General features: G+C 43.7%; 1 protein-coding gene across 1 annotated transcript in view; it reads right to left on the minus strand.

Moving 5' to 3' along the window:
* The window catches only part of SYTL3 (synaptotagmin like 3), a gene marked incomplete at both ends in the record, with an annotated part of 66915 nt that overhangs the window by 3053 nt on the left and 41554 nt on the right, over positions 1 to 22308 (minus strand). The window contains 5 exons of the mRNA XM_081033012.1: positions 275 to 380; positions 2635 to 2805; positions 4558 to 4660; positions 9130 to 9308; positions 19980 to 20114. Of these exons, the coding sequence (XP_080889138.1) occupies positions 275 to 380; positions 2635 to 2805; positions 4558 to 4660; positions 9130 to 9308; positions 19980 to 20114 (694 nt within the window). The remainder of the gene's footprint in view (positions 1 to 274; positions 381 to 2634; positions 2806 to 4557; positions 4661 to 9129; positions 9309 to 19979; positions 20115 to 22308) is intronic.

The following is a 22308-nucleotide window of genomic DNA, read 5'->3' on the forward strand; positions in this document are numbered from 1 at the left end:
GGGGAGGAAGCCTCGGAGCTGGTGCCCTAACAGCCCTATACAGCGGGCTTCAGAGGCCTGGCCGTTTTCCAGTCATTCGATTCCCCTCAAGCCACGGGTTCCAGAGACCCCTGTTCCCAGGCTGAGCTCCACAGCTCTCGGTGAAAGTTTCTGGAGCACATGGGCAGTAAATGCCAGGACACACTGGCCCACATCTAAGCCTGCCTGCTGCTCCAGGCTCTAGGGACAGGGACACAGTGACAGATGAACATTCCTGAGGCTGGAGACCACCTACCTTCTTGAGCCTTCTCGAGCTTTCCGGGCCCTGCAGGGAGCACCAGTTTGGCCCGGACTGCAAGCTCTCCATTATTGGCAGGTACACTGTCTTCATACTTCGCTGCCTGTGGGCAAGAGGCAGAGCTCAGGCGGCAGTCCCCAGCGCCCAGGACCTTCTGGGTCCCTAAATGCCCTCTCCCTTCCCCACTACAGCACCCCTGCAAAGCCTCTGCAGGCCTCAGAGAGTCAGAGGTGGAGTGGATGTCTGTCAGGACTGCTCTTCCTTCCGTTTGTGGTGACCTTACTCCCACCCTTACCACCCTCGATGTGGGAGAAAGGGCTCAGCCACCCAGCCGCCCACCCCACCAGAGGCAGATGGCCTGATGAGCAGAGGGGTGCAAAGACCCTGGCACATCATTCCCATAGGATAGTCCAAAGAAACTGGACACAACCTAAGCTAGAAAAAGTAAAGCCAAGCCGCTCCACCCCCGCCCCCCAATGGAGTCCATCCAGGTCAGTGAATTCCAGCTACCCTTCCATGCCAGGGACACCAAGCCACTGGAGACTGAAGGGGTCCTGGGCTCCGTGCCCACAACAAGGGGTGGCTCTCCGGTCTGAGTGAGCTGGCCCACCTGTCCCCAGTTCCCTGCCAAGGACACCTTCCTGACTACTCAGGTGGCTCATCTGGTCACGAGTGATTTTGCCAGAAAGTGAGTGAAGGAAGGGCTTGGAGAGTGAAGACTGGGATCCACTGAATTCCTCACCCTGTGGGGTGGGAAGGGTCTCCTTCATCCGGACCCTTGGCAGCCAGGAGCAGCCTCCCAGCAAGGGCTCGGTGAGGACTCCCGGAGTGTGGAGGGCCAGCCACCCTGCACGGCAGCAGCTCTCCTGGGTCTCCTGGCTGCCTCTGGGGCAGGAGGCTGGCCCTTGAGTACCAAATGAGAGAAAGCTGCCTCCACCCTCTGCTTCTAGAAACCCGCACCAACCCCATGCCAGCCCCACTGCCCCCTCCTGTCCCGGCCTGTGAGCAGACACCCAGATCCAGCACCACACTCACTGCCCAGCATCAGGAGGAACGCCTTTACCCTGCTCCTAGCCCGCGTGCCAGTGGATGGCCCGCCTTGTGACGGCCTCTCCTGTCCTGAGTACGGGGCCCTGGGGGGAGAAGACGGGCAGGCCATCCCTAGTACAGGATCACATAAGGAGACCTCATCTGGCAAGGAAAATCAGGAAAGACTTCATGGAGAAGGTGGACTTAAGCAAAGTCTTGGGCAGGCCTCAGACAGGAGACAGCACTCCAAGTGGATATCACCCAAGTGGAGGTCTGAGGACGGACTGAGGCTCTGAGAAGAGAAAACACAAGGTGAGTGTGGGGGCAGTGCAGGCCCCACAGAGATGAGGACAGGAGAGGGGGCGGGGACGGCTCCCAGGACCAGCACTGTGGGCTTGACCTGTAGTGGCCGAGAACCAGAACCATTTCCCACACAGGAAATGTGACTGATCGCCTCCCTGCCTTCAGAGAGGAAAAAGGAGGTGAAATGGTGGGACCTGGTCCAGGCCCTGTGACACTGTCACTGGTGGGGTTGGCACTTCCTGTTGTCATTCTTAGGAAATAATAGAGGCCATGTTTTCTCCTCCTTCACTATCTCAAATGTACTCTCTGCCAATCTTGGATCCTGACAAGGAAATGTGCAAAGCAGCCGCCCCAAGAAATGCTAACCTTTCCCCTGGCCTCTCTGCCTACCTGCACAGCCAGCTCCTCCTGGCCTGTCCCACCCCGCCCTGAGGTTTGCTGCTCTGCTAGAGCAGGACAGAAAGTCCTCTCTGGTCAGGCCACCTCGGCCTCTGCCGGCCTGATAGCATTTGGAACAGTCGTTCTCACCTATTGTTGTGGGAGTGGCTGGGGTGGGAAGTTGAGGAACAATACAGCCCTCAGGACAGGTGTGGTCCCAGGGGTGGGGGTGGGGGGGCCGAAAGGCGTGGACTTTGAGCTGCAGGGCCTTGAGAAGTCCAGGCCGGCTCAGCTGACACCAAGTGACCCTGAATTTGAGGGAAGGGCGCAGAGCTACAAGGCCGGCACAGGAAGGCTGCACACTGGGCCGCATCCAGGCTAGCGTTTGGGCTGTGCTGCGAATTGGGCGATTCCTTCCGCTCCTTGAACAAACCATGGCAGGTAAAAATCCCTCCGCCCAAGCCCACCAGGAGGGCCTGACCCTGGGCCTTTTCTTCCTAGGAAGTTCCTATGTAACAATCACAGCCTGGCAAGTGCCCGCAATTGTCTTGGGTCCAAGGTTTCCCAGGCAGGTATCTTTTTCTTGGATCCCTTTGAAAAATTCTCACGGTGGGCGTGAGGTCATTCAGTCCCAAAGCAGACATCACCTTGGCCCGGAGCGTGTACCAGCGGAAGGCTTGTGTGGTGTTGTCTGTAAAGTCCCACGAGGCCAGAGGAATGATCACTTCTCCAAGAAACACCCTCCGGGCGAGGGTGCCCAGGTGCCACACGGACACCTGCAGTCGCCGGCTCGCCAGCTGAGCAGGCTCCACCTGATACTGCAAAGGCGGAACAGAGCCAGTCAGCCTGGGGTCCCAGGGCCACCCTCCGGCACCACAGGGGTGGAAGCACCGCAAGACGTCCCAAGAAGTGATCTGCTTAGAACACTGAGGATCAATTTCTAGATCCTCAACTATCACAAGTATTTTTCTCAAAACTGGCAGAAGACGGTTCTTACACCCAGAATCTCACTCTGGTGGCTTGCTCCAGGTTGTACGAACCTTCAGTGCGCTACACAAAAGGGTAATTCGAAATACTGATTTCTGCAAAACTCTTAATGATCGCTCAGCTTCTCCATCTTCCCTTCTCTCCTGTCTTATGCGTTTCTGTGAAGCCTGTGTCAGATGTTCTGAAGTTAGAATAGAGAAGGGGCACTGACGCTTTTAAATGTCTCTGGAAAGTTTTCCAGGACAACCAAAATAGTCACAATATACTGGATAAAACCAATGGATAAAAATTTTAGGTGATGTCTTTGAGATTCTGCATGTGTTTTAAAGACAGTAAACTTTAACAATCAAATTACATAATTAAATATTTCTCTAAAATGTAGTCAATCCTCAATTTTATCTCATTTCATAAAATGTGAACTATCTACCTCTGTTTAGTACAAAATACCTTAATGAAACTTATGAGCAATTTTAGATGTCAACTTAAAATATGTGAGAGGGCACATAGCTTTTCAAAGATGTTTTAGCAGGTATGTGACCCAAACCACATGAAGACCAGTCTCTCATGAGTTGCTCCTGGAGTGATCCCAGACCCAGCACACACCAGCTGAATCGCAATCTACTTTTTTTATTTTTAAATCTCTTGATGATTCTTATGCACGTAAATTTTGAGAAGGACTGCTAGTTCTCAGTGGTAAGTGAGGGTTCTAATACCAAGCTCAGAGAGAATATAACACACTTGGCCACAGTAGGGGCACAGAAAACAATGGCTATTGTTACTTAACGAATGGGAGCCTTGTGCCAGCTGCCCAGGTGGCCCTTTGCCGGGAGTTCCCAAATGCTCCTTCTCACCAAGGAAGTCAAACAAAGCCCTCTCCTTTCCAGTCTTGACACATGGGATCCCTGGGCTTCCCATTTGTGACTGGGAACATGTGTTCTCCATGAGTCTGGACTGTTCTTCCAGCTCAGGGCCTCCCACAGCCAGCTATCTGCATACACCAGACTTCATCTCCAACTCTCCATCCTAAATCCCAGCGTGAGGCATCCCCTCCCCATCTCTGCTTTCAACCGCAAATCATATTTCTTCAGCACCAAACAAGGTGAAACCCAAACAATTCTCTATAAAATGTTTTCATAAAATGACTATTTTTTTTCTTAAAATAAGAAGAAACCTGGGTATGCAGATATATAATAAAGGTGCCCTTTTACAAAGATAGTATCCTACTAGTTTAATTTACAGGATACATTGCTTGAGAATACCTCCTTGACAGTTATAAAAATTCAACGGGACAAACCAATTTTAAAAATTGAGAGGCAACCAGGCTCTTTTTCACCATTTTCTGGGAAATCATTCATCCAAAGCCATTTTCAAGTCTGGCAGACTCTGCACTTTTCCCGTACAAAGGCTGGAATTTATTTTCTACCACTTGCCACTGATTGACAGAGTCCCGCAGAAATGCCTAAGTGTCTGCACTTATGTTTAACTGACTCAAGAGTTTGGAAGAACCGTCTGCTGGACTTTGGCCCCCTGTGCCCAGCCCAGGATGGGGAGACTCAACACATAAATATTTGCCCAGCAAGTACCTTCAAGGTCTCCTGGAACGTTGGGTCCACCGTGTTCTTTTGGACTCTGGTCTTGCGTTTTCCCTGGGAGGATCTTTCAGGCAGCAGATAGGTCTTTACATACCTAGGAGCCACATGCAGGCAGGACAAGGTACAAGCTCAGAGGGCGTGGATGAAAGTTCAGGTGGAGAATCACACATCAGCGTTTTCTTTGCCCTGCTTCCTGCGGAATTGGGGGTTGACTGAAAGGGCTCAGTGGCCACCACTGACTGAACCATGGAGCTGGGTACACAGCTCCTGGTTACACAGTCTCTGGCCACCACATTCTGGAATCTACATTGCTCATCAGCTGCCATTTCGGGGCTCCATGGTGGGAGGCCATGTGTCAGCTCGTCCTGCCTGCACCCACGCAAGTGGACATGGACAGTGTATGCCTCACACTTTGCTCTTCCCTGCAGGGCCTCCAAGCCTGTCCTCCTGACTGCTGAAGACCAGCACTCACGAGCCCTCCCCACTGAGTCTGGAGGCCGCAGCTCAGCTGGCAGAGGCATCAGCAGAGAGGCGAGCTCTCCACCAGCACTCTGCCCACCCACTGAAATCCTGTTCTAGGTCGATCCCTCCACTCAGGTCCCGAGACGGCCCTTCCTGGCTCCTCCGGCAGCTTTATGGATGGCAATGACTCAGCTTGTCCCCACAGGCTTGGACAGGCTCAACTTTCCCAGAGCAAAAGGGAACAGTCACCCTCCCTCGATCTGAATCCCTGCTGAAGCTCCAGTCTCTGGCCTCTTCTTTCCTGTCCATCAAAAGTCTTGGAAAAGTACTCCAGGCTCACTGTCACCAATTCCTCAATCCTCATCTACTCTTAAATTGCTGATCCTTATCAGATCCCACACAAGTAAAACCGGATATATAAAATATACCTGTTAGCTTAAAGCATTATAATAAAATACACACCCTTATGATAATACACCCGTGTATTGAATTGGTTTATTGTGTTAAGTCCTCTAGTTCTTCATTTATCTTTTTACAGGTTGTTCTAGCTATTATTGAGAGTGAGGTATTCGCATCTCCAGGTATTATTGTAGAACTGTTTTTCCCTTCACTTATGTCAATTTTTGTTTCATGTGCCTTGATCGTCTGTTATTAGGTGCACAGACATTTATAATTTTTTCTTGCTATAGCAAACCTTTTTCTTTTGTAACTTTTTTTGATTTAATGTCTGTTTTGTCTGATATTAATATAGTTCCCCTGCTTTCTTGTGGTTATTATTTGCATGGAATATCTTCTATTTGTGTCTTTGGGTCTACAGTGAGTCTCTTGTAGGTGACATATAATTGGGTCCTATGTTTTTATCCATTCTGCCAATTTCTGTTTTTTGATTGGAGAGTCTAATTCATTTACATTTAAAATAGTTACTGATAAGGAGGTACTTACTTCTGTTATTTGTTATTTTTCTATCTGCCTTATAGCCTTTGAGTCCCTCATTTCCTGCACTACTATATTCTTTTGTGTTTAGTTGATTTTTTGTGGTGAATGAACTACTTAAATTCCTTTCTCATTTCCATTTGTGTATGTTCTGTAACTATTTCCTTTGTGGTTATCAAGGGGATTACATTTAATATCTTAAGGTTATAACACTCTAACTTGAATTTATCTCATCTTAACTTCAATAGTATACAAACTCTGCTCCTTTTCAGCTCCATTTTTACGTCTTTCCATTGATGTCACACGATGACATCATTATACATGGCATGACCGAAAACACAAACTAATTCTTTAAAATGTGTTAGTTTCTTAAATTATGTCAAAAACTAACTGTGAAGTTACAAAGAAAAGTTATAATAATAGGCTGTTTTTTAAATATATTAGTCTCTTTAGTGTGAAAAAAAAGCAGAATTACATACAATTTTTACAAGACTAGCTTTTATAATTGCTTCTGTCTTTTACCTTTTTGAGACCTGTATTTCTTCACACGTCTTTGAGTTACTGCCTAATGTCCTTTCATTTCACCCCATAAGACTTCCTTGAGCATTTCTTGCAAGACAGGTCTACTGGTAACACACTACGTCAGCTTTTGTTTATTTCAGATTGGCTTAATTTCTCCCCCACTTTTGAAGAACAGTTTTGCTGGATATAGGATTCTTGGTTGACAGGTTTGTTTTGTTTCTTTTAGCATTTTGAGTATATTGGCCTTCTGGCCTTTAAAGTTCCTGCTGAGAAATCTGCTGAGGATCTTATTGACTAAGGCTTCTTTGTGAGTGGTTATTCACTCCTCTCACTGCTTTCAAGATTCTGTCTTTCAAAAGTTTGTTTATAATGTGTCTCGGTATGGGTCCTTTGAGTTCATCTTACGTGGAGTTTAGTGGGCTTCTTTGATGTTTATATTCATGTACGTCACAAATTTGAGGTTTCCAGCTGTTATTTCTTCAGATATTCTCTCTATCCCTTGCTCTCTCTCTCTCTTTCTCTCTCTCTTCTCCTTCTGAGACTCTCACATATATACGTTGGTCCATTTGATGGTATTCCACAGGTCCCTTCCGTTCTGTTTGCTTTTCTTCAATCTTTTTTCTTTCTATTTCTCGGACTCAATAAATTCCACTGTCCTATCCACTGATTCTTTCTTCTACTTGCTCATCTCTGCCTTTAAATCCCTCTATGAATTTTTCATTTAAATTATTATAGTTTTCAGCTCCACAATTTATTTTTGGTTTCTTTTTAGGTTTTCTATCTCTGTACTGATAATTCCACTTTGTTCATACATCACTTTCTTGACTCTCTTCACATCTTCCTTTAGTTCCTTGAGCATCTTTAAGACAATGTTTTAAGGTCTTTGTCTAGTAAACCAGCCATCAGATCTCTTTTGGGGACAGTTTCTGTTGATTTATTTTGTTCCCTTTGAATGGGCCATACTTTCCTGTTTCTTTATATGCCTTGTGATTTTTGTTGAACACTGGATATTTGTGTCTAATAATGTGCTAACTCTGGAAATCAGATTCTTTCCATTCCCCAGAGTTTGCTGTTTTTTGTTATCATTTTTGTTTATTGACTCTGTGCCAAGGATCAGCTTAAGGTGTAAACTTAAGTTTTTTTCAGGTTTACTCTGAGCCTGTACCTTTCCCTGAGTACAGGGAAATGCATAGTCACATGCACAATCACTTTTTAATTTTCCTTGCACATGCAGTTACTTTTGAATGTCCTAGTCTATAGTATCTGGCTTCTAAGAGAAGAAAAGGAGAAAATTGAAAAAGGGAGACAAATAAGGGCACTGGTCCTTTAAACCCCCTGGAAATCACATCAGCCAGAGATGGAGGGGATTGCAACGATGGGTTGAGATGCAACAACAATGGCTGCATGCCTCTTTGTACTTCTGTGATCAGAAGCAGCAATCAGCAATCAGAGAAGAGATCCCTGATATTTGGAGGACAGGATTCTCTTGCCCACCCTGACTCCTGCAAGCTGTGTTCAAACTGCTCTAGGAACACATGCACATGCCTGCCAAGGGGCTGGGGGTAGAGGATGGGTATCTATTACTGTTCTAAGAGCTTAGATTGACCGATATTAACCCCAATTTACCATCCAAGCTGTCCCCTGGAAGTTACAAGCCTTCAAAAGACTTCAGAGTTCCAAAATAGTTACATCAGACAGATTCTGACACAGGAGTTATTTATTGTCTGTGTGGGGAGATGAATTCTTGATGCTTTCTACTCTGTCATCTTTCAGATGACAGGAAGTTCCCAGAAGGGAAACCCTAAGTGGCTAATGTGTATATGAAAAGTTGGTTATCTTTGTTAGTAATAAGGGAAGTACATGTTAAAATAATAATGAGATACCATGTTGGAAAAAATTTTTAATCTGTTTATGGATTGTGTGAGACAGGATTTTAATTTTATTTTTCCTGTACGGAAAGTCAAATTATCCAATACTATTTATTGAAGTTCATCTGCATTGATTTAAAATAACCCCTTGATTATATAAGTTCCCTTATATGCTATGGCCTATATCTGAACTTTTGATTCTGCTCTATTGACCTGCTTGTCTAGTCTTGCATCAAGAACACATTGTTGGAATTACTGCAGCATTATAATAATTCTTGACACAATTCTTATTTATTTATTTATCTATCTATTTATTTTAAGTGTGTTTTTCCAGGCCCCATCAGCTCCAAGTCAAGCAGTTGTTTCAATCTAGTTGTGGAGGGTGCAGCTCACAGTGGCCCATGTGGGGATTGAACCAGCAACCTTGTTGTTAAGAGCACCACGCTCTAACCAACTGAGCTCACCGGCCGCCCAAGTCTTTTTATTTTGTTTATTTTATTTTTTTTACAATTGTCTTGGTTATTCTCAGACTTTCACTTTTCCATGTAAACTTTAGAATCAATAAATCTGTCTTTATGTCAAAACTTAGAAAAAAGCCAGTCAGCGGCTTTGAGCCTTTGAGCCGCGGCCTACTCCTAACCCTTTGGAGTGTATTTTCTCTTCTAATAATGGCCCTTGAGCCACTGACTTTTGCTGAGGCTTGCTTCTACCTCTTTTCTTCTAATAAACTGCTCTTTCGTCACTTAAAAAAAAAAAAAACTTAGACAAAGAAACTTACGGATTGCACTTTTTCTTCTTATCCTCTCCATAGGCAAGGTTCTTACAGGCCTCGATACATATTTCCAAAGAGTAGGTTTTGAAGCAATAACGAATGGCAAATTCTATTTCTCCAGTGACAGTAGCGTTGTCAAAATTGCCCATCTCTGTACAGGTGCTGTTAATGCTAATTAAACTTCCCTAAAATCAAGAATGACAGATACAATAAATTACTTCATAGTTAATTCTTTTGCTGGTTTGATTTCAAGATATCAGATAAATCAAAATTCACACAGAGTATGCACCTGACTCACGTTCAGAATGCACCAACTTGTAATTTGCCAAAATAAGTTGCCACATATTCTGTCCTAACAAGACGCGGAATCCCTCAGAAGGTCCTGTCTTGCCTAGATAAGGTCTTTGCCTAGCAATAAAGGTTACACAATCTTATTCTTTAACTCAAATCACTTGGGATAAAGTGGACTGTCTCCTATGAAAGTCTGCAAAGATAACTCTCTGGAGGCAGACAACATCCATGGAAGGAATAGCCATGTGGAAAGCAGCATTGTGTGGGGGCTAAGTGCCTGTGAGTGGGAATCAGAGAGGGCTGGGTTCAGATTCTGATTCTGCTATTCATTAGCTGTGTCAAAGTCTAAATGGAAGAATTAATACTGGTCTTACATAGGGTTATGGTGAGGAGTGAAAGGAATAAAGTATGTAAAGTATGCAAAGACAACTATAAATTGTGTTTATGTTATTATGGGTACCAATAATGAAAAACAAAACTACCATCATAAGTTAGGGGATTCCAAGCATAGATGATAGAGATAGGTAACATGAAATGTCTGTGCCTGCAAGGCGAAACGAAACGAACTGCCTAATCACTATTCCATTTGCTTAAATGTTTGCAAACTTGTAACCAATCTCAGTGCTGACTCTATAGAAATAAGGAATCTTAAGTGATTTTGACTTCTAATTCCCTGGTAGTTCCTCCACACTGTAAAACATCCTGGAAAGAAATGGAGAAGAAAGCCTGGGTTTTCTCTCTCACTAGAGAGAGGTAACCAAACTAATAACTTATCTGAGGGACCTAAATCTGAACTAATTAATGCAAGGAACACAACCATCTCCACCACACCTAGTCACTGGCTCTGATAATTTTAATCTGCACACATTCACATGTCTGTTAGAATGGAAAACACTTTCTTTGAATTTTATAGACTCAAAAAGGCATGAAGTGGTGAGCCAGCAGAACAAGTGAGTGTTCAAAAGTGTGAAGATAGTAACTAATGGGAAGGGAAGCTTGGCAAAAGGTGTGAGCTGCTTGAGAGAAGAACAAGGTGGATAAACGGAGGTGCTAAAAGGTTAATTTGATCATTAAACTGGCATTCATCACTGGATTTCCCTTCACACCAACTCTTCTGCCAAGAACAAATAGAAAATGGAATTAAACAACAAACAAACCATTTCAAGGCCTTGTGGAGATACCAAGACTTGCTTCCAGCCAGGAAGCAAGGGTCCAAGAGCCTGAAGAGAAGTACACTGAGGTGAGCCTGACCTTGTGGGCTGCGTTTCCCTTTGAGGCATTTGTCTATGTGGAAGAGGCACAAGGCTGGAAGACTGAGTCAGGCTGCCCGCAACGGCTCTGAGGCGCAGAAACCAAGCAAGCATCCGAGGCTATGAAGGCACCGTGAACATGAGAAGTTCCCAAAGCAAGGGGAAATGCGCTAAGTGAGAGTGACACTAGGTACTGCTTTTCCTCTCAAGGTACTTTCTGGATTGGACGCTGTCACTGAGAGGCTGAGAAGCTTAAAAATGCTTTCAGAAGTCACATCTTACTAGAGAGAAATAAAACTGGAGTTCAAGCTCACCACAGGGCAGGGGCTTGGTGACCTCCAGACTTTTCAGTTGGAACCCCTCAAAGGCTGTCTTCCTCGGAGTAAGAGTCAACTGGAAATGGAACTGATCTGACAAGGATTGAAAGCAGATTTGAACGAGCTCAATGTCAGACGGATATGGACTATTTGCCTGGATTCAAGGTATCTGCTGGAAGCCCAGGAGCATTCTCTCTGAAGGCAGATGACATCCATCTCTCTTACTGGACTGGAAACTCCGTGAGGGCAGGGATCAGTGGTTTCTACGCCATCCTATCACTAGCACCCAGCTCAGCCTGGCTCATGTAAATCCTCAGTAAATATTTAGGAAGTGAATAAAGAAAGCACTTGTGGCATTTTGATTTTAAAAGTTCTCTATGTAAATGTTATGGCATGATGGGTTGTGCTGTCTTGTGCCTAAAGGAGCAACAGAATTGAAGTGAGAACGTGGGTGGTAGCCCTAATTTTTTATAACTTTAGTTAAGTCACTTAGCCGCAGATTCCAGAGGAAAAATATTTTAAAATAAAACTACATGTAGGCATATCATAATAAAATTGCTGAAAACCGAAGACAGTGATAAAAATCTTAAAGGCAGAGGCAAAAAAGACATGTTACCTTCAATGGAAGAAACAATAGAGGAGTGATGTAGGAATATTTCTCTGTGAATGAGTGTTGGGATGGTGTTTGTGAAATCGAAGAATGGAAACACGGACCCAGGAGAGGCAAAGAGTTGTTGTTGTTTTTTAAAGAGGATCGTTTATTGAAAGCAAAGGGTCAGAGCTCCCGAGAGGGAGGAGGTCCCCCATGAGGTGCCCCGTGACTGAGGCAAAAGCTCTTACTTTTATACCTTCCCTTGCCTGTTTGGGGAAGGGGGCTGGAGCCTTTTAATGGAATTCATCTATTAGGTTTGTCCTGTTTGCCCACCCTAAAGGGATTAATGAGCCCATTCCTATCTATCAGATCTGCTCCTTTGTCCGGCCAAAAGGGACTTGAGATAATTTATTAACCTTGAGGGGCATTCTCACATCTTTGTCCTGGAGTGAAGCAGACATTCCAGGACCTGGAGTTTCAGCATATGGTTGCCTTTTGCTTATTCTACCAGGGACCTCCCTGTATTTTATAACAACATGCTAACTAACCTGTGTCAGGAGGAGAGAATGAGACCCCAACTATTGCTGGGGCAATGGTTTCTTCTGTTTGGGAGGAAAAGAAGGGTAGGTCGGGTGCAGACCTACTGGGATGTTAATGCTGGCATCAGGAAGATTAGGGAATTCCAAGCTGAATCTACTTTTTTTGTAAAGTAAGGAAGGGAGGTTTGTTTGTTGAGAATGAGGGGGAGGTGTGGGGAAGAAGGTTTGAAAAGAGGTTTGAGGGGTGGCCAGTTAGCTCAGTTGGTTATAGCCCAGAGCTCTTAACAAGGTTGCTGGTTCAATCCCACATGGGCCACTGTGAGCTGCGCCCTCCACGACTAGATTGAAACAACTACTTGACTTGGAGCTGATGGGTCCTGGAAAAACACACTTAAAATAAATGAAAGTTTTTTTAAAAAAAGGTTTGAAAAGACTGGAGAAGGTATGAAATGGTGGTTGAGGAGAGCAGGGAACTGAGTTACCCAGAGAAACAAATCAGGATCAGGACTGCTGGCACTGTGGGGGCGCATTTGGAGTTGGTGACACAGTAGGGCAGACTGAATCTCCGTACACTCACACTGGGCATCAAGTCTGCCCTACTGTGTGTGCTTCTGTTCGGGTGTGGTATGGAGAAGGTATGCTGCTGGCTCGTCCAGCGTGGCCTCCAGAATTATAAAGCATGCAGGAAGCACTCTAATTACTCATCCTTCATTTTACAAGTAGATAAGCAGAGGTCAAGACAGGTTGAGACCCACCCAAATATTACACAGCAAATCAGAAGTAGAGGTGGGTCCTTAATTCAGCTGATGGTAGTGTCTCTGAGTAATTCAACTGCTGCGTCTGCTTAGCCAGGGAAAGCACAGCCTCAGATAAGGAAAGGACAGCAGAGCACGCCCTTCGGTCAATCGCATTCCTTCTGAGATAACCTCATGGCTCTCTACCATTGGCCTGGCAGGGTTTTCTGGTTCTATCTTTTGTAAGCCAGAACAGAATTTTCCAGCAAGTCGAAACTTTGAGCAGCAAATGAAGTCAACCAACAGGTCCTGCCCAAAAGAGCGACTAAGAACTCAGTCTTTTATTAGTGCCACTGGTGCTATCTGAATTTGAAAGAAATCTGAGCGAAAGCAAAGAACAACCCATGGCAGACAGCTGTTGTCACACAGCAGCCTACCCGTCTGTCTCCTTGTACCTGCCCCTAAAGCAAGGAGAGTCTGTGAGACAGATCCTTTCAGGGACTTTGCTTCACCTTTGTGCTTGCACCTAATGTCTCCCTGTTTGGCCCCAGAAAGATGGCTGGTCAGCCAATGACGAGTAAGATTCTCCATGGGGGGAACAATTCAAGCCAGGCACAGTCAAGTGGGGACCAACAGGAGAACCCACGGGGTTCATAGTGGTGGGCACAGCCACCCACCTTCCCCTGGTTAAGGAGACCCTCCGCCTCTGTGCCTGCATTCTTTCCCACAACCTACAAGTGAAGAGATTCAATGATGTGCTCTCCATCTATTCATATGCATATAGGTTTTGTCCTTTGGGGATATACAGACATCTTGAAACTTATGGTTCTGCTGCCTGCAGGCAAGGGTGGTTGGCTTGAGTCAGTTTCCTATAATGATGTATAGGATTCACAGGTCTTGAGATTGGCCAGCTTTGTCTCCTTTACCTCCCCACCTAACTAATAAGAGCTAATGGGTGGGCCCGATTAGGCACGCTCAGTCCTTGAGGCTGCACGCTCAGTCCTTGAGGCTGCACGTCCCTTGGCCCCTCTTAAACTCTATTCATGGCTACTGTCTTTTCTTAACCCTGCACCGCCCTCCTGCTCCCCACAACCCTCGTAGTGCAGCAGGCGACAGGCAGCGAGCATTCAGTGACCTCTGAAGGTCATAAGTTAGCTACTGTGACCGCAAGCCAGACCCAATGCCCTTTTATTTTATAAAGGCAGACAGTGAGGAGTCAATTGAAACCACAGCTACACTAAAACAAATAAAAATAAAAATAAAAATCAGTCCTGATCAGCCAGAGCAGGCCGAGGGCGTTACTGCAGAGTGGCTCAGATGGCAGCCATGGTCCAGACAGCCTTCCCACTCTGGGCCCTGACACTTATGAGCAATTTTCTTATGCTCTGTAGCCTCAGTTTCCTTATCTGTAAAATGGGGTCTATTTTATAGGATTGATATGAGGCTCAGTTAGTTAGTGCATATAAAAAGACTGAGAACCATGCCTGTGCAGACTAAATTTATTAACCTTTGAAAATGCCTCACAGTGTGGCTGCCCTTTGTAAGCTAAGCAAATCATTTCCTTTGTTTTTCTTTTCTTTCTGCTTTTTTTCCCTTTTTCACTGTGAAATATATACTATATTAAAAGTTGCATATAATAGATAAGTATAGTTAAGTAATAATTATAAAATGAACATCTATGTACTACTCACCACTCATCATAAAAACAAAATAATAAAACCAGGACCTGGGCTGTGTCCTCCCTCATCCAGTCCCCTCCCATTCCCAGCCCTGAGTAAATGCTGTTTCAAACTTTTCTGTTAATCATCTTTGTTTTTCTTCATGGTTTTATGACATATGTATACATACTCCATACAATACACATATACCGGTTAGTTTTGCCTGGTTTGGGAGTTGATATACTTAGAATCATATTGGGTAAATGTCCACCTGTAACTTACTTTCTCTTGATATTATGTTTTTTAAATTCATTGATGTGGTCAGGTGTGGTTTTAGTTCATTGACTATCACTCCCAAACAATTTTCCATTGGATGAATAAGCCATGATATATTCCTTTATTCTGTTCTTTAATAAAGATACATTAATATGGGTAGATAGCTAAATAGAGTACTCTTTAAAAAGTCAATGCAGGGGCGGCAGGATGGCTCAGTTGGTTAGCGCGCGAGCTCTCAATAACAGGGTTGCTGGTTCAATTTCCGCATAGGATGGTGGACTGTGCCCCCTGAAACTAAGATTGAAAATGGTGACTGGACTTGGAGCTGAGCTGCGCCCTCTACAACTAGATTGAAGGACAACGACTGGAAGCTGATGGGCCCTGGAGAAACACAGTGTTCCCCAATATTCCCCAATAAAATTAAATATATATATTAAAAAACACACACACAAAAAACAAAAAGAAACAACTGGGAAGTTGGATTTTTACTCCTTCAGTGATTACAAATCTGGTCTCCCTCAAATGTAGGCCAATCTCCTGCTGTTGTGTGTTTTGGGGGCTCCAATGGGTACCATGTGGCCAGTCTACCAGTCACAACATCTTCACAGACAAGGAAAATGTGAACTGCATGAAAACATTGATATAAATGCTTTCCTTTTTAGATTTATTTTAAAAAAGAAGTGTAAACAAAAATGAAAATCAGGCAGGATCTTTAATATGATTTTTTTTCTTCCATGGAAATGCCAGAAAGTTAACTATATATATGTTTCTTGACTCTACCAAGCTCTAACTCCCTCTGATGATTGGGGTTGTTTTGTTTTGTTTTGAAACAAATTGGGTTTTTCCTTCCCACAAAACATTACATGTTTATGGAAAAAACACAGATAAGTAAAAAAAAAACAATACTCTTCAGAAAAAAAGCATAATCCCATCATTCTTGGGTCAACATTTCGATATAATCCTTTCAGTTGTTCTGCAATGTCTATAGTACAATCATTTAATTTTCATAAATATGTGCTACTATATTATTATTTTGTAACCTTATATTTTCTATATTAATATTCTTCAGATACATTATTTTTAAGAGCTGCAAGGTATTCTTCTGAATAAATGTACCAAAATTTACTCACCAGTTGCCATGTTTTGAACATTTTGGTTACGTAAGGGTTCAAAATGTTCAAGGTGGGCCTCTGTAGTGTGTGGGTTATTTTGAGCTAAAGGCAACCGAGACCCTTCAGGCTCAAGAGAAACTTCTGCCTCCCTTACCTACCTAGAAGAATTTAAATTAGGGGCCTTGCCCATCATAAAACATTAAGAGAGAGAACCTTTTTGGCCTATCTATAGGCCAAGGCAAACTGATAATTCCTGAACCTCTGCTCTCCTCCTGCATTGACCTGCCTGTCCTTTGAAGCCTCACCCTTCGCTCAGAATGTCATAGGTACCTCGTTTTCCTTCTCTGTCTTTGAACCTCTCATGGACGTGGGGTCTCTGACTCTCTCATGTATGTGGGGTTCTCATACATATGCATGTAATTAAATTTGGTTATTTTCTCTTGTTAATCTATCGCATGTAGATTTAGTTATTAGACCAGAGAAGGGTAGAAGAAAGTTGCTTCCTTCCTCCCAGTTATTTCCAATTTTTCAAAATTAAAACTGTTATAAACAATGCTGTCCTGAACATCCATGTATACACATTTTTGGCAACATTCACGGTAATTTTTAAAGAATATTTCCTGTAACTGAAATTGTTAGATTAAAGAGAACATACATTTTATGATATATATTGCTAATTGCCCTCCAGCTCACCTCAGCAGTTTATGGGAATGCCTGCTGCCCCACACCGTTGATGACACTGAGCTGTACCATTTTTTAAATTTGCTAAAATGATCCCCCAAATAGCGCTTGCTTTAATTTTGCACTAATTTAACTACTTGGGAGGTTGAGTGTTTCCCCTATTTATTGCCCATTTATATTTCCACTTTTGTAATAAGCTTTTTCTAGCCCCAACATCCTGTTTCTCAGAGAACATAAATGTCTCGCAGTGATAAGCTACATCTTCTGGCAAGAAGTAATAATCGGTTATTTGCTTTGTTGGAGCTTAGTTTCCTCAAACACACACTTGGGTCTAAAGGGAACAGGTTAGGATTAAATACATGTTAATTCAGTCTCATGATGATAAATCAGAGCACAACTCAGAGAAAACTTTAGAAGAAAGGGAGAATAGAGGCCTATTGAATTTGCATAGTGGTGTGGAGGAACCATCCTAAGAAACAGAGTCTGAGTGAGAAGAATACACTCACCTGCATCCCCTTATCCCAGCATCATTCCCCCGACTCAGTAAAGGTTTTCTAGGTGTGGATCAACCACAAATGAGTGAGGCTGGACGAGGGGGTGGGGCAGGAAAACCACTCAGTTTAAGAGGTCAACCAATCCTATGTGATAGTACTGAAAGCCTGGCCTTTGGCACACATGGCCCCTGGGGGTGGAATCAGAGTTCTGCAGTTACCCTCTGTGAACCTCAGTTTTCCCATTTGTGAAATGGGATAATAGCATCCATTCACAAGATCATTGTCAGAATGATTGAGAGGGGTAGTGCCTGGTTCAGTAGTTAGTGCACAGTAGTCTTTTAAAAAATGATAGCCATGACAAGGATTAATCAATCTTTCAAATATTTATTGCGTGCTATTTAAGTATGAGGCAGTGCTCTGGGTTCTTAGGAATTACAATAGACAACACACAACAGATAAGCCAGTTATAGCTGCAGACGGTGATAAGAACATGAATAGATATGGAGCAGGTAAGGGCAATGGGAGTACAGAACAAGGCAGGGGGCAGACCTCTTTGGGAAGGTGACCTTACAGCAAAGACACGAAAGAAGGAAGCGAATGAGCTTGGCACCTGGGAGAGGAAACAACCACAGAAATGCCCCAAGGCAGGCGTGAGTCTGACTTGTTGAAGGGCTAGCAAGCAGCCCTTGTGGTTGAATGGAGTGAGGCCAGTGTGGTTGAATAGAGTGAACAAGGAGAGAAGGTGGTAGCAGTTGGGGTGGGGGCTAATTCATGCAGAGCCTCGTGGACTATCTGTGGGGTGGGTCCTAGCCCGTGTCTGCCTACGTGTTGGTTGCTGGGCATACAAAGACATGATTGTGGCCCTTGAAGGAGCTTAGAGTCCAGTCGACCCTGGGCAGTTCAGGGAAAGCTTCCCCTTGGGCTCTCTTGGAAGGTTTAGCCTCTGGGATCAGCTTTATAAAGGCTCAAGGTGACTGGATTCCTTGGGGTCCTTTGTCACCTTTGCAGAGGCAAAACTTGTGGTGACTCTTGGAAAAGCCTCCCAGAGGCCACCCTTCCTACCTGTTTCAAACCCGCCACAAGTACAACCATAGGAGAGAAAGTTCTGGAGTCATCCTTTCCTACCTGGACCTCAAGGAAGTGTTTCCTCAGTATTTTAACCTTCTTGAACTATTGTGAAGTATAACCAACCCCAGTCCTAAAGAAAGGTGCTGAGCCATCCTCGAACCCAAACTCTCTGAAATACCCTGGCAGTGCCATCCCAGACGCTCACAACTTTAGGGGATCCAAGAAGCAGAGGCTGGGCCTCAGCAGCCAGGAATGTGTCCCACTCTGTGCCCCAGGGCAGGTGGCTGCACTCAGAGGGAGTTGGGAGGGACCCTCCAGAGGATTTCTGTGAACCTCATTTGAATTTGCGTTTGAGAGATGAACCTGGTCTCAGGAAAGTGCCGAGGCACAGACACAACATTCTGGAAGCGTTCCAGAGAACCTGGGAGAGCGCTCCTACTCCAAGCGTTGCTTAAAACACAATCAGAGCACCCACACCGGTGCTGCCCGATAGAAGTACAAGGTGAGCCACATGTGTAATTTAAAAATCTCTAGTAGCCACATTTTTTTAAAAATAGAAAATAATTGTAATAGTGTATTTTATAAATTAACTATATCCAAAATACTATCATTTCAACAAAAATTAACATAAAAGTTACTGAGACAGTTCACATTGTTTTCATACTTAAGTCTTCAAAATCCAGTGTGGATTTTATACTCGCAGAAGACCTCCATTTGGAACAGCCACGCTTCAAGTGCTCAATAGCCACATGAGAGTAATGGCTACTAGATTAGATGACACAGGTCTGACTGTTCAAGAATCCTTAACGAATGACACAGTTTACTCCAGTTTGAAATTGCCAGGGCTCGACCGTGTTTCTCAAAGCAATTTGATTCTCAAAGCAATCCAGTGAAATAAAAAGAACAACCTTGATTACTTGATAAGAACTCTGAAGTTTAAAGTTTTCATGATTATTTAAGATCATCTCATCAAAGAGCTATGACTGCAATTGAGGCCTCATCACCCCTTATCCAAGCATCTGTCATGCCATATATCACAATTTTAAAGTAAGCATTCGTTTAATGTTTTTGAATAAGAAAATGAGTAAATAAAAGGCCTCCTTCTAAACAGGCATTACATTGAAAACATCACAAAGCAATCTTGGATAAGAATTACAAAGTTGGAGGACTTCAAGTACCTGACTTCAAGACTTCCAGGAAATCTACAGTAATCAGGACAATGTGGTATTGGCATACGGAGAGACAAAGAGACAAGTGGAGCAGAAGGGAACCCAGAGAAAGGCCCACACCTTTTACAACAAACACATCCATGTCAATGGAGAAACAGGAGTCTTTTAAGACAAATGGTGCTGGAATAACTGGGTATCCATATGGGAAAAAAGTGAATCTGAACATCTACCTTACACCATTCACAAAAATTAACGAGCTGGATCAAGACCTATACATAAAAGTTAAACTTTCATAATGCTTCTAGAAGAAAACATAGAATATATTCAAGGCTTGCGAGTCACCAAGACAGAGAAATAACCATCAAAGAAAAATTTCACCAATTAAACTTCATCAAAATGAAAAACTTCTCCTCCAAAGACACCACTATTTATTGATTACTCTCTGTCTATGTAAAAATGCTCACAATAAGATATTGTAAAAAAGAAAAACCACCATCAAGGAGAGCAAGATTTCCCCCAGCTCCCAATCTAAGTAAAATATTACCTCTAAGCGCTATTGTCATGCTCCAGTTTATCCCACGAGAAGCACTCACTCCTACCCTTGCCGACCAATCCAATTTGACATCATGATGACAACCACACCTCATGTCTCAAGGGTATGAGAAGGAGACTCACCTGTCTCAAGCCTCCTGAGAATAAAGTACTGGGAGTTGGACGAGATGAGAGATTTTCTTGCTTCAAAACAGGGTTAGTAGGGCATTTGGGACTCTCTGAATTGAGAGGTTGCAGGATATCTGGTGCACTGATTTTCTGGAAAAGGAAACACAAAATTAATAATATAGTCTGTACCCCCAATTTGATTTTGCTAAAATGTGGTAGCTTCAGCCAGTCCAGCCTGCATCTATTACCTGATGGCGTTAATATGCACACTTCCAGGTGTAAGAGGCACACTTCTGGGTGTGTAAATGCATACACACACCGGTGGGGGGGCCCAAGGCAGCTATCACCAAGCTTGGGGTAGTCATGAACAGTGACGCGTGGGTTACTTATGGGTTAGTAAAAGCCTAAAGAAATTTTAAGGCCACATTTTGGCCTTAAAAATGATCTTGACATTTAATTATATGAAATATAATATTCATCTGACAGGGAGAGCTTTAGCTCTAATGTGCTCATTAAAAAAGGGAAAAATCAAAATATTTCTCTAAATTTTATGAAAATACTTTTTATGGGGCGGACGGGTGGCTCAGTTGATTACAGCACGAGCTCTGGGCAACGGGGCTACTGGTTCGATTCCCACATGGGCCAGCGAGCTGCACCCTCTGCAACTAGGATGAAGTCAATGAGCTGCTGCTCAGCTCCCAGGTAGCCAGATGGCTCAGTTGGTTGGAATGAGGGTTCTCAACTACAAGGTTGCCAGTTTGACTCCTCAACTCCACAAGGGATGGTGGGTCTGTGCCCCCTGCAACTAGCAACAGCAACTGGACCTGGAGCTGAGCTGCGCCCTCCACAACTAAGACTGAAAAGACAACAACTTGACTTGGAAAAGTCCCAGAAGTACACACTGTTCCCCAATAAAGTCCTCTTAAAAAAAAAAAGTTTAAAAAAATACTTTTTATAAGAAGTGGGTACTTCTATAACATGGACAGCTGTGCTTTCCAACATGGTAGCCTAGTCACATGTAGCTATTTAAATGCAAGTTCCATTGAGTTGAAATAAAATAAAATTAGTAAATTCAGCTCCTTCGTTGCACTAGACACATTTTAAGTGCTCAGTAGCCACATGTTGCCATGGTTAGAAAGTTCTATTGGACAAGTGCAAGTACAGAACAATAAACACAATTGGCAAAGTGGGGAAACCTCTTCCTAGCTGAAAATATACAGTTTCTGAATCGAGACTTTTTTGTTTGTTTGTTTTTGATGCTGGGTTGGAAAAGGAACTTGGAAATACAACAGTCATAATTTTTAGGAATAAAAAACTAAGTGAGAATTTTAGAGAGCAAATGAAAAACATGATTATCTCCAAATTATTATTTTTGCCTTCAATCCCCAGAACATCAACTCAATCCCATCAAACTTTTGTTAAACAATACCGCATCCAATCAACTACTCTAAGTCGTGGGGCAGAAAGAGGAGGAAGAGAGAGGAGGAGTGAGAAGGGGGAGGAGGAAAAGAAGCAAATTCTGTACATTGTATCTCCAAGGTCTCCCTAGTTAGTAGGACACATGAATCAAGGTACCGGCCAAGTCCCTGGTAAACAGGAGAGGGAGAGTTATTGCCAGACAGGGGCATCTGGAATGATCTTTAGTGGGAGTATGACCTGAATGAGGTGTTGAAGGCTGGCTGGGTAAAGACCCAAAGGTAAGACACGGGAGTGGAGGGGCTCTCGTGACGGTCAAGTTCAGAGCACGTTCCTAGACCCGCTAGAGACCCACGCAACTAGAGACTCAAGAGGCCAGCAGAGACCTGACCCGAGATCATGCACACAAAAGGACATGTGAGGTTGTCCAGAGCACAGGGAGCTCGGAGACCCTAAGGGGTGGGCACAGGGAGGAGACGGAGGTCTAGAAGAACTATGGATCCAAGGGGAGGACTTAAGAATGAAGGGCGTTCAAAGAGGAGAAAAGAGCATGAGAAAAGGCTCACCTAAAATCAAAGAAATGCAAAAAACATTTTAATTGTCTATCAAATTAGCAAATATTAAAAAGTATGAAGTTTAGTGGTTGGCAGGAGTGCTACTCTACTACTAGTGGGTGTATAAACTGAATCAACCTCAGAGGAGGGCAATTTCGCAACATGAATTAAAAACCCTAAAAAGTAGCTGTTAAAAATGTTAATATGTAATGTTTGACATGCAAAGAATGAAAACATGTTAGTTTTTCTTTAAAAAGCAAATGACAAAAGTGGGTGACATGTGGGCTGCCATTTTTGTAAAATGAGTGTACTCCAATGGCCGCCCCAGGTCACCCTCGTGCAGGCTTCTTAGACCACAATAGAAAGAACAAAAT

The sequence above is a fragment of the Rhinolophus hipposideros genome (assembly GCF_964194185.1).
Source record: "Rhinolophus hipposideros genome assembly, chromosome: 3".
Classification (NCBI taxonomy): domain Eukaryota; kingdom Metazoa; phylum Chordata; class Mammalia; order Chiroptera; family Rhinolophidae; genus Rhinolophus; species Rhinolophus hipposideros.